This window comes from Ostrea edulis, chromosome 4 (assembly GCF_947568905.1).
Source record: "Ostrea edulis chromosome 4, xbOstEdul1.1, whole genome shotgun sequence".
Taxonomy (NCBI): Eukaryota; Metazoa; Mollusca; class Bivalvia; order Ostreida; family Ostreidae; genus Ostrea; species Ostrea edulis.
Genome location: NC_079167.1, coordinates 6,146,846 through 6,161,213, shown reverse-complemented (window position 1 = coordinate 6,161,213; position 14,368 = coordinate 6,146,846). Strand labels below are relative to the sequence as shown.

At 34.9% G+C, this 14,368-nt stretch overlaps 1 protein-coding gene across 2 annotated transcripts; it reads right to left on the bottom strand.

Moving 5' to 3' along the window:
- Positions 1 to 9,809: 9,809 nt before the first annotated feature.
- LOC125671396 (T-cell acute lymphocytic leukemia protein 1-like) lies at positions 9,810 to 13,076 on the bottom strand. Of its 2 annotated transcripts, none has more exons than XM_048907125.2 (3): positions 12,758 to 13,076; positions 12,403 to 12,618; positions 9,810 to 10,606 (listed from the first exon to the last, which is right to left on the bottom strand). In XM_048907125.2, exon 3 carries the CDS (start codon positions 10,589 to 10,591, stop codon positions 9,929 to 9,931), a length of 663 nt encoding a protein of 220 aa, XP_048763082.1. In that variant the 5' UTR covers positions 10,592 to 10,606; positions 12,403 to 12,618; positions 12,758 to 13,076; the 3' UTR covers positions 9,810 to 9,928. The 2 variants fall into 2 exon arrangements, with proteins under 2 accessions (XP_048763082.1, XP_048763084.1); XM_048907127.2 differs by having other exon boundaries at positions 12,403 to 12,642; positions 12,758 to 12,808.
- Between the last annotated feature and the right edge of the window lie 1,292 nt (positions 13,077 to 14,368).

The following is a 14,368-nucleotide window of genomic DNA, read 5'->3' as shown; positions in this document are numbered from 1 at the left end:
TTCCGAATTGTTCAATTTGAAATATAATGAACGAAATTGTCCTGCATTTTTCACCTACATTTTTTTAAAAATTTAGATGTTCACCCAGGTAGCATCCAAAGTATTTTATGCAAGTTAATCTAAGTACATTTTCTCCAACCACGCTTGATGGGATAGAAGACAAAGATAACATCTGCTGACTTACAAACAAAACAAATTCCGGATTAAGTTTGAGGCTGTTGAGGTTCGTTCAGTGGAGGATTTTGTATCACGTGTACTATCAGATGACATTCAGTGGAGGATTTTGTATCACGTGTACTATCAAATGACATTCAGTGGAGGATTTTGTATCAAGTGTACTATCAGATGACATTCAGTGGAGGATTTTGTATCACGTGTACTATCAGATACGCAATAGTCGTCAGCATACCCAAGCAGTGATACACCAGTTCCTTTGATGAACTTTCGAAGCGTGCAATTTGCATAAACGGTATACAGAATTGGGCCACATATGCTGCCTTGCGGTACTGAGAAATTGTGATTTTGACTATTTTTTCCATAAAGAAGGAAATAAATTCATTTGCCAGTGATGCCTTTTATGCTACTTCGCACTTTCAAAATTCACCTCTCGATCAGTTTCAAAGAGGGATGGATGTTATTTCACCAAAAAAAAAATACTATATAAAGAAATGTGTGTGTATATATATATGTGTGTGTGTGTGTGTGTGTGTGTGTGTGTGTGTGTGTGTGTGTGTGTTATTTCACCCCCCCCCCCCAAAAAAACTATATAAAGAAATGTGTGTGTATATATATATATATATATATATATATATATATGTGTGTGTGTGTGTGTGTGTGTGTGTGTGTGTGTGTGTGTGTGTGTGTAACAATACGCGAGAAGGGCTCGGTTACGAAGAATGGTAGTACTCGAGTAAGTTTAGCCACGGTACGTAAACATTCTGGGATCTGTCATAAAATGAATAATTTTGAAATTACAAGTTTTATCTCATTTGAAAATATTGATTAGTTTATGTGTATATGAATAGTATTCTTAAAACCAGGTGGTGGTCACGGACTTTTGACGTAGAGATTTGTGTTTTCCTGGGGTCGGGAAACATTCCTAAGGCTCCCAGGCAAATTTCTTTATAAATGGATCGAGTACATTCTGCCGGTGAATTAAAAATCAAGCAAGTTATCAAAAATGTGATATATGTCATATCATTAGTCAATTGTCTTGTCACTACAATATAAAAATGTAAAAAAAAAAAAAAACCAAAAAAACACAACACCAACAACAACAATAAAATAAAAACAACAACAACAAATCAACTAAAAAAAAATGTATTTTTCCATTTGAACATGTACCGCAGATTTCTATGGTAATCTGAAATCGGTGGCATCAGCTAATTAATATGTGTGTGTATTGCAGTAAGAGGGTTAGATGAGATGTTGATAAAAGTTGAAGTTCGGAAAGTATGGTACATGTAGAAAAACAAAGTAGGGCGTGATATGATCTCGTTACGTGACAAGGACTGTGTGCCCGTGTCAGGATTGGGTGATTCTATCGTCTGCTGCTCTCGAGATGCTGTATCAGAGTCCCTTATTTAGAAGTTTACTGCCAGTTCCACTCATGTCATTTTGAATTACTATAAGTGTACTACCAACAGTGATGGTAAATCAAAACTTCAACCTATTTGCTGACATCTGGAACGCACTCTAAGCAGCTGATATTGACAGTTTACTTTAAACAGACTACATGCAATACTTTTGCTTTGAATTTCGTAAACACTGAGAACGAAGCTTGTATGGTTTTAGTGGAAAACTGGTTCGTTTCTCACCTATTAGAGTAGGAGAGATCCGCATCACCTTATCCTGAGCTATTTTTCGGGGGGGGGGGGGGGGGGGGTTAAAAGGTGGTCCTTCCTTTGAAACATATTTGCAAATTTCATTTTTAAAAATATATAACCTAGAGGCTTGCATTACAGTGCTGTTGATATTTTTAATCACCCATGTCTTCAAACACCTTTTTTTTTAATCGTTGAAGGAAGAGCAATGGCGAAAGAATATCTCAAAACAGTTCCGGATATGGTGTAATTTTACCTCTCGTAATGAAAAACATCAAACTGACTATTCCCTTTTATTACTAAAAGCTATCTATGGACAGTGGAAATAAAAGCAATAATTAAAAGAGTCCATTGGTAGAGAAATAATTTCCTATGGATAAAGTTCCAAATAGGCAAACCACATTGCGTTACGTCTAAAAATTCACGGATTCAATCAAATCTTTGATGGCGTTCGAATTGATTTCTTTATTAGCAGCTTATAAATCAAACACCGAGACACGCTGGCCGCAGATGTTCTGCCTTGATATAGGCCTGATCCCCAAACAAAAAAGTCGCCTTACACAAAAGCCGCCTAACGTACCCAACGCTGCTCTTATCTGCCAGTTTGCACGATTGAGTACTTCCGAAATTCATAAAGATATAGCTGTTTTACTAAGTGATTTCTTGAAAGCATTCAAAAAGGGAAACACACGAATAAAGATGTCAAGAGGAAACTTGGGCCGACAAGATGAAGCGTGTCCTTGCGGTAAATGAAGTGCTACACTTCGAACTCTTAATTCAATTTAAAGCTCTTTTATTCGTGAGTCTCACTCACGCGTGGAGAATTAAACTATGATATTGTAAGCATTTTTAAAATGCAATCCGTGCCAATAAAAAAGATAATCACTAAAGATGACCAACTCGGGCTCTTCTTAATGGAAAAGAGAAACAATTCATTTCTCATAGACCTCAATACCAACCTTTGATCCTCTCACTAATTAACTATAATAATTTTAGACAAATGACCGCCAACATTTCAAAGTTCATTCCAAGTGCTAATAAAAATATATAGGGTCCCGTTGCTTTTATATGTCATTTTTGTAACTTTTTTTTTTTTTTTTTTTTTTTACAACACAACAATCTACAGTAAATTACACCCTTCATTTCAAACACACCCCTACCATGGTACCTGGTGTCCTCAGTCTTTCTCGGTTTTGCGGGATATTTTTTCATCCAGACAATTAATTCTGTATTATTTCTTTCAATTCCAAACAATTAGCCAATCATCCTACTCCAAGATATTTATACCTCTGCTCAATCTTGGGTAAAATTGCATCCGGGTTACGCATTCGTTGTTGTGTTTCATTGGAAATGGATGTTGACTTTAAATGTTGGAGTTTTGGCTTTTGGGGCCATAATTTTGATGGATCAGTGGCGGATTTAGAGGGGGCGCAGCCGCCCCCCCCCCCTAAAATTTTCAAATTTAAGATAAATCGCGGTATCTTGTTTCGGAAAATGTACTAAACGATAAAAGAAGCAATAATTTCTTCCACTCCCGGAGAAATAAATGACAAAATATTTTGATTTCTTGAATTACTTTATTGGGAGAACATAATTTTTTCCTAAAAACCCTTAAAATTTGGTTCATTTTATTAATTTCACCTTATTAAAATTATAGAAAATAGTACAAATGACTAAATAGGAGAAATATTTCAAGCCCCATAAAATCTGTAAAACCCAGGAGCTTCCGGGGGCTTCGCCCCCTGGACCCCCACCAGGGCTTCACTCTGGACCCACTACCTCAATTAGTGGCGCCCCCCGTAACCGCAATTCCTGGATCCGCCCCTGTGGATGGTGAAGTGACAAATTGTTTATGTGACACAAACAGATCTACCAACCCGTAAAAGAAATGCAAAACTCCATTGTCTATCTAGACAGCCCGGAACGTCGTTATCTCCCTTCTAAATTTTACTTTATTTATATTTTATACTCAACATCACACATTTCAAAGTTTGTGATATCCAGATCTTTAATTTGCTATACACTACGTACTTTTCACTCACGTTAATCTTATTTGATACCCAATCTTATTTCAAAAACTGTAAAAGGTTACAGTGGACACATGCATGTACTTTTTAGCTCAACTGAGCTTTTCTGATCAAAATTTATGCGTTGTCTGTCGTCGTCGGTATCGTCGTCGGTGTGAACTTTTCACATTTTCATCTTCTCAAGAACCACTGGATCAATTTCAAGCAAACTTGGCAGAAAACATCCTTGGGTGAAGGGCTTTCAAGTTTGTTCAAATGAAGGGCCATGCCTCCTTCAAAGGAAAGATAATCACAAAAATGCAAAATTAGGGTAGGGTCATTTAAAAATCTTCTTCTCAAGAACCACTGAGCCAGAAGACCTAACGTTTACACGAAAGCTTCCTGACATAGTGCAGATTCAAGTTTGTTCAAACCATGGCCCCGGGGATGGGTTGGGCCACAATAGGGGATCAAAGTTTTGCAAAGAAATATATAGGGAAAATCTTTAAAAATCTTCTTCTGAAGAACCAATGAGCCAGAGGAGCTGGTATTTACCTGAAAGCTTCCTGACATAGTGCAGATTCAAGTTTGTTCAAATAATGGCCCCCGGGGGTGGGGTGGGGCCACAATAGGGGATCAAAGTTTTATATAGAAATATATAGGGAAAATCTTCTTCTCACGAACCACTGAGCCAGAAGAGCTAAGATTTACATGAAAGCTTTCTGACATAGTGCAGATTCAAGTTTGTTCAAATCATGGCCTCCGGGGGTAGGTTGAAGCCACAATAGGGGATCAAAGTTTTACATGGGAATAAATAAAGAAAATCTTTAAAGATCTTCTTCTCAAGAACCATCGGACCAGAAGAGCTGAGATTTACCTGCAAGCTTCCTGACATAGTGCAGATTCAAGTTTGTTCAAATCATGGCCTCCAGGGGTAGGTTGGGGCCACAATAGGGGATCAAAGTTTTACATAGAAATATATAGGCAAAATCTTTAAAAATCTTCTTCTCAAGAACCAATGAGCTAGAAGAGCTGATATTTACCTGAAAGCTTTCTGACATAGTGCAGATTCAAGTTTGTAAACATCATGGCCTCCAGGGGTAGGTTGGGGCCACAATAGGGACTAAGGTTTTACATGCAAATATATATGGAAAGTCTTCAGATATGGGCCAAGGTGACTCAGGTGAGCGATGTGGCCCATGGGCCTCTTGTTTTTTTTATCAGATTGTTTGGAAGTCGCTCTCTGATACGAGCAATGTATGGTCAATTAAAGTAATCAAGGATGTAACTACAGGGAAGGAACGCCCTCTTTCAAAAAGGGGCAGTGTGTCTGTCAAAAAAAAAAACCCTCTAAAAGTAAACTTTTAAAAGGAAATCATAAAACTCATATGTGTGTTGATTATATTTCCGGGAAATTGTTTGAATCTTCAGCTAGCTTTGGGTTTCTGGTGTTAATTTAAGTTTTGAGAAAATACAGCATTTCTCCATACACAATTCTTTACACACGTGCTAATGCAGCATACCCTGTACAATGTAAGTTACAATAGGGAACTAAACCTACACTTAGCACTACTTTAATTTCGTCAAACACTAAAGATTCAGTAGAGCTACAGATGCTAATACGATACTCCCCCCCCCCCCCCCCCCCCCCCCCCCCCCCATCCCTTAACGTGGGGATTTAAGAAGTATGGGGAATTGACAGAGAAAAATAAGAGAAAGAGAGAGAGATAAAATATTCTTAATTTTCAACAGCTAATTTTTTTGTGGGACATACTGTACAAAGAAATTTATCACGAATCTGTTTGCAATTATTAGTTTTTCCTTTAAAACATACTCCAATTAAAACCTAAAAAAAAAAAATAAAAATAAGATCAATGTCAAAGAAGGGACGGTTACTTTGAACAAACATTGAAACAAAATCAAATTATGATCATACATACATCATATGTACATGTCAAAGTATTTGTAATTAAAAACATTATACCATTATATATGCTAGATACTTTGATGTTTATATGTTTGCTAATATACCTTAAATACCATGTGAATTTGTATAAAGATCGCAGAGCTCAACACGACAGTTTTTAAAAGCAAGCCTTACTGGGTTTTTTGTTTTTTTTTACTGAATAAATAAAATCTTTCGGATGAGAAGGTCCACACCAATGCAATTTCTATGTGAAATTCAAACCTAGTCCACGCAGGATTTTTATCATAACATGAAATAATTTGTTGTACTGTTTACTAATGACATGGCTGTAATATTGCTGACTGGGTGTCCATCCATCAATCGATATTTTGTTTTACAATGTTGTGGTGGCGTATTTCTGCCCCCTAAAAACAAGTTATTTTTCTATAGATTATGTTGACATGCAAGATACATGTAGTTATGTTGAAATACAACATAAATATGTCAACATACACCTAAATTATGTTGACATGCAAGAAAAACGTGATCGGATATAAAACGAGTGTGATCTTACCTTCAGACTTTTTCTTACTTTTGGTTTAATAAGCCGAGAAGAATATACGCAACATGAAAAAGAATACACTGTATATCAATTGTATAAATTAAAATTTCGTTTATTCCTTCTTATCGACCAACCTGGAGCTTCGTGGAATTTCCATTCGCATAGCATCCCCCGGGAAATAGTCCAGGGTAGATTTCCCCAAAGCAAGCATCCCCCAGAAAATGGGTTCAGGGCAGATTTCCCCAAAGCAAACACCCCTCGGAAAATGGGTTCAGGGCAGATTTCCCCCAAAGGGCGAAAGTGCCCTAGTTTAGAGTTTTCGCCATGCACGAAGTCAGCATACTTTTACCCATGGCGGAAAAATCGACCTGGGGGTTAATTCATCGATTGCATAACTCATTTCTTTTAGGAGATTCAACGATATACATGTATATCAACAAGATTGAATGTTAGTCAAGAATTAAGTAATCTTTGTATATTTTGTATCTATTTATGATTCTGTGTCATACATGCAGATATTATTTGTATTATAAATCGTACAAAAGTTTATAGAACTTGCGTCCAATTCCGATATTGACATTATATGACAATAACATATGTTCAAACCCATATTACAACTGAAAGCGGTATCAAAATGTTCTAAAAAGTTATCCTTGGTTTCCCTTTCCGACCAACAGTTTTAACTAATAAGTCGATAGATAATGAATCGTAATCAACCGTGTCGATAGATAATGAATCGTAATCAACCGTGAATATTCGACGATGATTGTGTACAAGTAGCTGCAATAATGTAAACCTCTCCGATTTTGATTTTTTTTTTTTTTTTTTTTTTTTTTTGATCCCGAAAACGTCAGAATAAAAAAAAATCGGATAGGGCTACATTATTGCAGCTAATGTACAAGCAGCATAAAAATGGTTTTTGCTAGAAATTGATTTTTTTTTTATGTGACGGAGAGAGAGGAACGAAGCGTAATCAAGCACGGGTATCCTTTGTATAATAAGCTAATATTTAGTATCCATGTATCTCATGGTGCAATATTTCTGTCTCCTAAAAAGAATTTGTTTTTCTATAGATTATGTTGACATGCAAGATAATTATGTCGACATACAACATAAATATGTCAACATGCAACTTGATTATATTGACATGCAAGAAAAATGTAATTGGATATGAATAAGAAAATTTTTCAAAAAAATATCTAATATCGCCGACGTCAGCGGGGATTATTCTATCCTGGAACCTTTTCCCGCGGTTGGAAGAGACTAAATTTTGCGGCGTGTACTTTGGTTTAAGAAAAAGATGGACATTCTAGTATAATTTTCCTCTCCGTAGTGCTTTCGATTTGCGATTTTTTTATCACAGATGAAACACCTTAAGATTTTTCTCCGCATCGAAAGAATTTTTTTAGATCATCACTTGCATCAAAACCTGCGAGCAGCTCATTTCATGTCATAAGAATACTTTCATGTCTACCTACCATAAACTATACATTAAAGTACTTCCATCCCTATAGGAACCGCTATAGGGGTTAACTGCAGCAACGTGTAAGTTCGAATATACATGGAATAGCAAGACACGAAGTCCATTGTTTACAGTAGATTGTGGTGGTGGTTTTTTCGTATGGTGTTCGTTAGAATGCTAGAAACCTATCACACACGCTGCATACGTCATATAATTAAGGTAACTCCACCCTCATGTAACTTAGCACCATTATGGATTCAAAGTAGAAAAATTGTATTAATTTCCACTTAATATAGTTTAATTTATTCATTGATCAAAGAAAATGTATATGTTGTCACTTTTAAAACAAGTCAGACATATATATATATATTCAAACATGCAGAAGTTATCAGCATCAGAAAATCACAAATTTTCGTTAAACAGTATAATAAAAATTAATACATGAAAACTGATCAAATAATAAAATTTTAACAGTTAAAAAGAACTGCTAATCTATAAATACATATAAATGTGGATGTATCAGGGAAATCATTCTGTAATAGACATACAATAGAGAAAATACATGCAAAGGAGTTATCGCCCCCTCATAATGTGTAGAAGAGAATTATTCTAAAGGCAAAAAAGTACTATGTTAGGTATAGCTATAGGGATACCTATAAAAGTTTATCTAATACTCTCTTTCGAGTTATGAAAAAAAGGTTTTTGAGAGAGAATATTAGTAAGGATGTCCTCACACCACTTGTCCTCACTAAGCTAATGTTTCGTATTTACAGCTTTCACATGCTGTAGGTCACATTTATGAGGACGTGATTGTGAGGACATTTACACACACACACACACACACATATATATATATATATATATATATATATATATATATACATATAAAGCACTAAATAATCACAACTAGGTACTGAAAATTTTCGCCCCAGCCCGGGGTCGAACCAGCGACCTGCGGCACCCACCGCCTAGCAAGACTGTCAAACGACATTGTGGCCGAGTGGACTTACGCACTGGTTTGACAGTCTTGCTAGGCGGTGGGTGCCGTAGGTCGCTGGTTCGACCCCGGGCTGGGGCGAAAATTTTCAGTACCTAGTTGTGATTATTTAGTGCTTTATATATTAATTAATTGACTATCACACTTATCGTTTAGATCCTAGGGGTAAAACGTAAGGTTGGGTGTTATAATTGTTTGTTTGTGCTTTATATATATATATATATATATATATATATATATATATATGAATGACCCCCTTGATAGCTTTTATCAGTATCAAATAGTTCACTACATCCTTTATTGTACCCAGTAAATAAAATTCCTACAAAAGATATATTTCTATAAATTGTACAAAGTTTGATTAATCAAAAATTTTGCAAAAACCTATGACGCCACATTAAAGGGACTGGTTCACGATTTTTGATAAAGATATTTTTCATTTTTGATGGAAAACATTAAAAATATAACTAATTTTATTTTGACCTTCTGAATGCAAGAATAAAAGCAATATTTTAGCCTTAAATCTGTGTTATGTAAATAAAGACTCGAGTCTTTTAATGTATACAAACAAACCAGTGAAATATTAATTTTGTAATATAAAACATCTTAATTTTACATAGTCACAAATTTTAACTTTTAGGTGACACATTTTACCCAAAGAATGCTTGAAATGTGAAAAATATAATAAACTTCGATCAATTTCCATTTCTTTTGAAAATTTTGTAAACAATAACATACTTCAATCTTTGTTTACAAAACAAATCATAAATTCTCTAAAATGAGCTTCTGTGATAATGTATAACCTTAATTTTTATGTGAAATCTTTTAAACACATTAGACAGTAGTTTTTGATCATTAAAAGTGAAAAACAACATTTTGGGGGAAATCGTGAATCAGTAGTTAATAATATCATGTGTAACATCCAGTTGTCTAACGCCATTCAAACTATCTAGATTTATATTAAGTACATGTATTAAGTGTATTTTCTTGATGCCGATGTAATGATGAAAAAAGGAGAGTGAAAAATTCCCAAGTAAGGAACAAAATACAATCAGAACTATGATGTATACAGTGTGAGCATGTTCTGTATATATCTTTTATTATCTCGACCTCTAAAAACCACGGTAATACTACATGTATATGAAAACACGGTCTCAATAAAACACAGACAACTACGCTGAGTGCAGGCTCTCGTCATCAGAAGAGTCATCGTGGTAAACCCGATTCCAACTGTCAGTAATGACGTGTTCAGTTTTCACGCGTTTGACGTCTCCGTGATTCTGATATTCCAGAACATTCTCCAAAAGTCTAATGTACCTTATAGTACAGCGAAGAATCTCGTGCTTGCTTAGTTTTTTATCTGGTGGATGAGTTGGAACCAACTTACGTAGGTCGGCAAACGCGCCGTTGACGTTCTGCTGTCGCCACCGTTCGCGGCTGTTTGTGAACATTCGCTTATGTCGTAATTTCTGTACAGCGATGGGTTCGTTTTCGTTATCGTTGCCTTGAGAGGAACTTGATCGACGTTGTCTAAGGTCCAGGGGTCCGTCCTGAGGCAGACCGTCTGACGAAGAACTGTGATATGAAGATCGAGATGTAAGAAGGGGTACACTTTGCAGACATATAAAGCCAGAGTCTTTAGGTTTTACGTCATAAAACACGTTATCGTCACTGTCCTCACATTCCTTTGATAAAATTTCGTCTCGGTCACAAGACAAACTTCTGGTGGAACTACGAGGTTCTGTTTGTTTACAGATACTCGGACAAAGAGCGTCACCGAAGCACACAGGGGCAATACCAGAGGAAATGCCACCACTTTTGTAATCTGACGTCATTGCTTTACCTCATCACTGAAAAAAGAAGAGAGAATGAAACTAGAAGTACGAATGTAATTTAAAAAAATAATCACATGGAGTGTTGAATTTGCATTTCAGTTGAAAAACACTTGTTTGGTCATATTCATATTTAAAAAGTATTTCTCAGCTGATTGCAGAACAATTAATGGAAATTGTTCAAACTTCTTCGCAATATGTGAAACTTTCAATAAATAGTGTTAAAAAGTTTACAGCATATTATCATCGTTCATTTATATATACAATGAGTTATTAATACCCAATGTACTGCGGTTATTCGAGACACCTCCTGTGATACAAATGCTTTTTACAACTTCTGCTGAGAATCTGGTCACCCAGTACCAGTATGAATGTTGTCACTATTCAAGTTTTTTAAGGAATTCATAAGGATAAGGTTTATAAGGATACGGTTTTATAAGGATTAAGGACTATATGGTTTATAAGAATTATAAGGATAAGTATTACATGTATAAGGATAAGGTTTATAAGGATCAGGATTATAAGGATAAGGTTTATAAGGATTAACGTTATAACAATTAATTTACAATTAAGTATAATGTTTGTATTATGTAGGTCGTGGTCAACTTAAAAATAAACTATTATAATAATTTACACTTGTCTTCATCGTCTTAATTATAACAAGTGTATCATAAAGTTTCCAAAATTACATTTATACTGGATAGATCGTTTAGGGTAAATTTTATATTTGTCAATCTTTGATTTTCACCATGTCTCCTTATTTTTAATTTTTGACAAAAAATCATATTCAGATAATAAATATTACTGCATAAAAATTAACAATATACATTTTGCATATGAAAAATAAATCAAAATGGCTAAACATTTTAGGTGCATTATTTTAGAAAGAAATTAGTAACTGACGTGAACTGATCGAATATGTAAAAACAACGTTTACAAAACCAAGCCCACCGCTTTGCAGTCGAATGTCTATAAAGTATAACTTGTGAATGTTTTGAGTGAGAGTCGAAAGAGACAATTATTTTGTTTCCAGTAATTACGAAGAAATCTTGCATGGAATGTTGAAGCTTATATTTATGCATATACATTTGCTTTATGTCGTTGATTAGTTGACCCTTTACTTTCCCTCTTTTATAATCTTTCTGAATATATTTTTAAGTTATAAAATGTAATAGAATAGATTTTAATAAATCGGAATTCTTCATAATCTTCAGTTCCATCAAAATAACTTATTTTATAAAGATCAGACACAGCGATACAGAAGCGAGCTGAGCCAGTTTTTCCTGTGCTCTGTATTTTCCCGATCAGTGAGATCGGCGACATCCATCCCTTCAGCGGATACAGGAAAAGAAGGGGTCCTTGTCTTCGTGCGTCATCACTCCAAATTCTACTCCAGATTTTTAGATAACGGTAAAAAGTATTCATATATAAGATGTCGAATAGAAATGAGATAAGAGACGTGCTCTTATCGGAACATAAGGACCCATTGTTCCGAGTTGTTTACACACAAATATACTTCTGTCCATCAATTTTCACGGATCTCCGAGAATTTTTGAGAAACAGACGCGACAAATATTTCTTTCAGTGTACAATTTTGAAATTTTTCAATACGTGCCGTTAAAAAAAATATCTTGTGTATAATGTCATCGAAAATCTACCAAGAGATAAAACAAATTATTTTAGAATATTCAAACAAATTAACGAAACTGGACTAGAGAACAAGTGCCAGTACAAGCATTTCTGGAATATACTAGAAACTCTTAATCTAGAATTAAAGTTAATTCAAAATATAAATAAATGAATATATTACTTACCATTGAATAAAATGCCAAACTCAAAATATTTTCAGTCAGTGGTTCTATGATGATCATAGATGCTGAGGAGAATATATACCGAAGGGGGCGTGTCTAACGCCAGCTCAGGGACCATAAGTAAGTATCCTTTGAGTTATTCCTCCCCAACTCTTTCAAAGTATCTTTGAAGTCAGTATATCCACTTACACGTGTAAACCGCATACAAACAAGTTAATCCTGGAAATGTATCAATAAAACACCCTACCAAAATAAGAGTTACAAAATACACTCATCACATTCAAATTGATTTAGTTAGGAAAGTCATTAAGAACTTCGTAAAAACTTCAAATTCACTTGAAGATATTTTTCAACTTACCCACATGGTTCTCTGAACTTTCTTTGGTGAATACGGAAGCCCGCCTATCGGGAATCTGGGACACCACGTGACATCAGTATCTCAGTGCTACTTCCTTTTCTTTTCGAATATCATTGTATAATACTAATCGTCTCTTCCTTCCTGCCGCAGTTACACGGATTTGACTTTTTAAAAAAAAAACCAGTGATGTTAACATGGATTAAGTCAAGGGTCGTTTTGCCCTCATCTAATATGCACGGGAATAAATTTGGGAACTACAAACTTTGTTATTTTCATCTCGTACAGATTGAAAACCAGTGGAAGACATTAAACCATTCTATTTTTGGATAAGTTTAACCTATTCGCCAAATGAAATTTCGTAGGAAATAATCCATTTTCCCGTGACGTAATGGTCTTTTAATTTGTTAATATTGAAATGTTTTTGTTTCATTAAAGTAGTTTGATAGTAAAGCTTGTAGCATGCTATAAAAATAAATATATATATCTAATTAATGAACGAAGGTTATACCAAGAAAAATGTTGATGTAAGAGTTGAGTAAATGCACGTTGGATTTCACGATGATAACCTGGGCTCTTTAATTAAAATAAGGCATTGATTCTTGATAATGAAATACATTAAATGAATATATGCAAATATGGTGGGATTGATAGAGCATCCATTGATATGACCTTTGACCAATCAAACGAAAAACCGCATTCACTGTCTACATAAAGGATCTTAGCCTTTTCTGCTCGGCACGTACAAATAGCCCATTTCCGTCCTTATATTGCCTAGTGTGGTGCCGCAGTTTGAAATCTTCATTAACAGAGTGTGACCAGCGACAAGTGGGCACGTGTTTCTTTGCCACATGCACATGTTGAATCTTTATTGGTCTATAGACTCTATTCGGCATCTTTACGGAAATGACGCGCGCGGTTTGACAGGACACGTTTGAGTCGAAAGTTATAAAGATAACTTTATAATGAAACGTGAAGCGCTTTAATTGATCGATACAATTTTGTCCAAATTATTGGTGGATATCTCAATATACATGTAATAATAAAATTTCAGTTCAATTCTAATGTCATTTTTTTTTTATTTGGTAAAAGCAATAAAACAAACTACACAGTACGGCCAATTGTTAATGACTTTATGAAGATCCATGCATGCTCATTTCAGAAGCTTGTAGCATCGAATGATTAGTTTTATGAGAAATGTTGCATGGTGAGCAGACAAATGAATAATTATTTAAAGTGCTATTCATAAAAAAAATCCACACACACGTAATTGACACCCATGTTTTAAAGTATATATATATATATGTATGTATGTATGTATGTATGTGTGTGTGTGTGTGTGTGTGTGTGTGTGTGTGTGTGTGTGTGTGTAAAGTCAAAAAATAAAATCCAATACTCAAACTTTTATCTATAGCGCTTTCGTCCTGCGGGCTCGTCGGTATATTTAAGAGATGAACATCACTTAATATATATATATATATATATATATATATATATATATATAAATCCTTTGTATATGTATAATATGGTAAAAAGTTTTCACATTTATCCACAGCGCTTTCATCTTGCGGCTCTTCAGTGGAATTTGGAAAACAACTTTTGGGTATCACTACA

Bases quoted from the DNA above. Each gene is read 5' to 3' on its own strand.
- LOC125671396 (XM_048907125.2), bottom strand. From the start codon at position 10,591: ATGACGTCAGATTACAAAAGTGGTGGCATTTCCTCTGGTATTGCCCCT.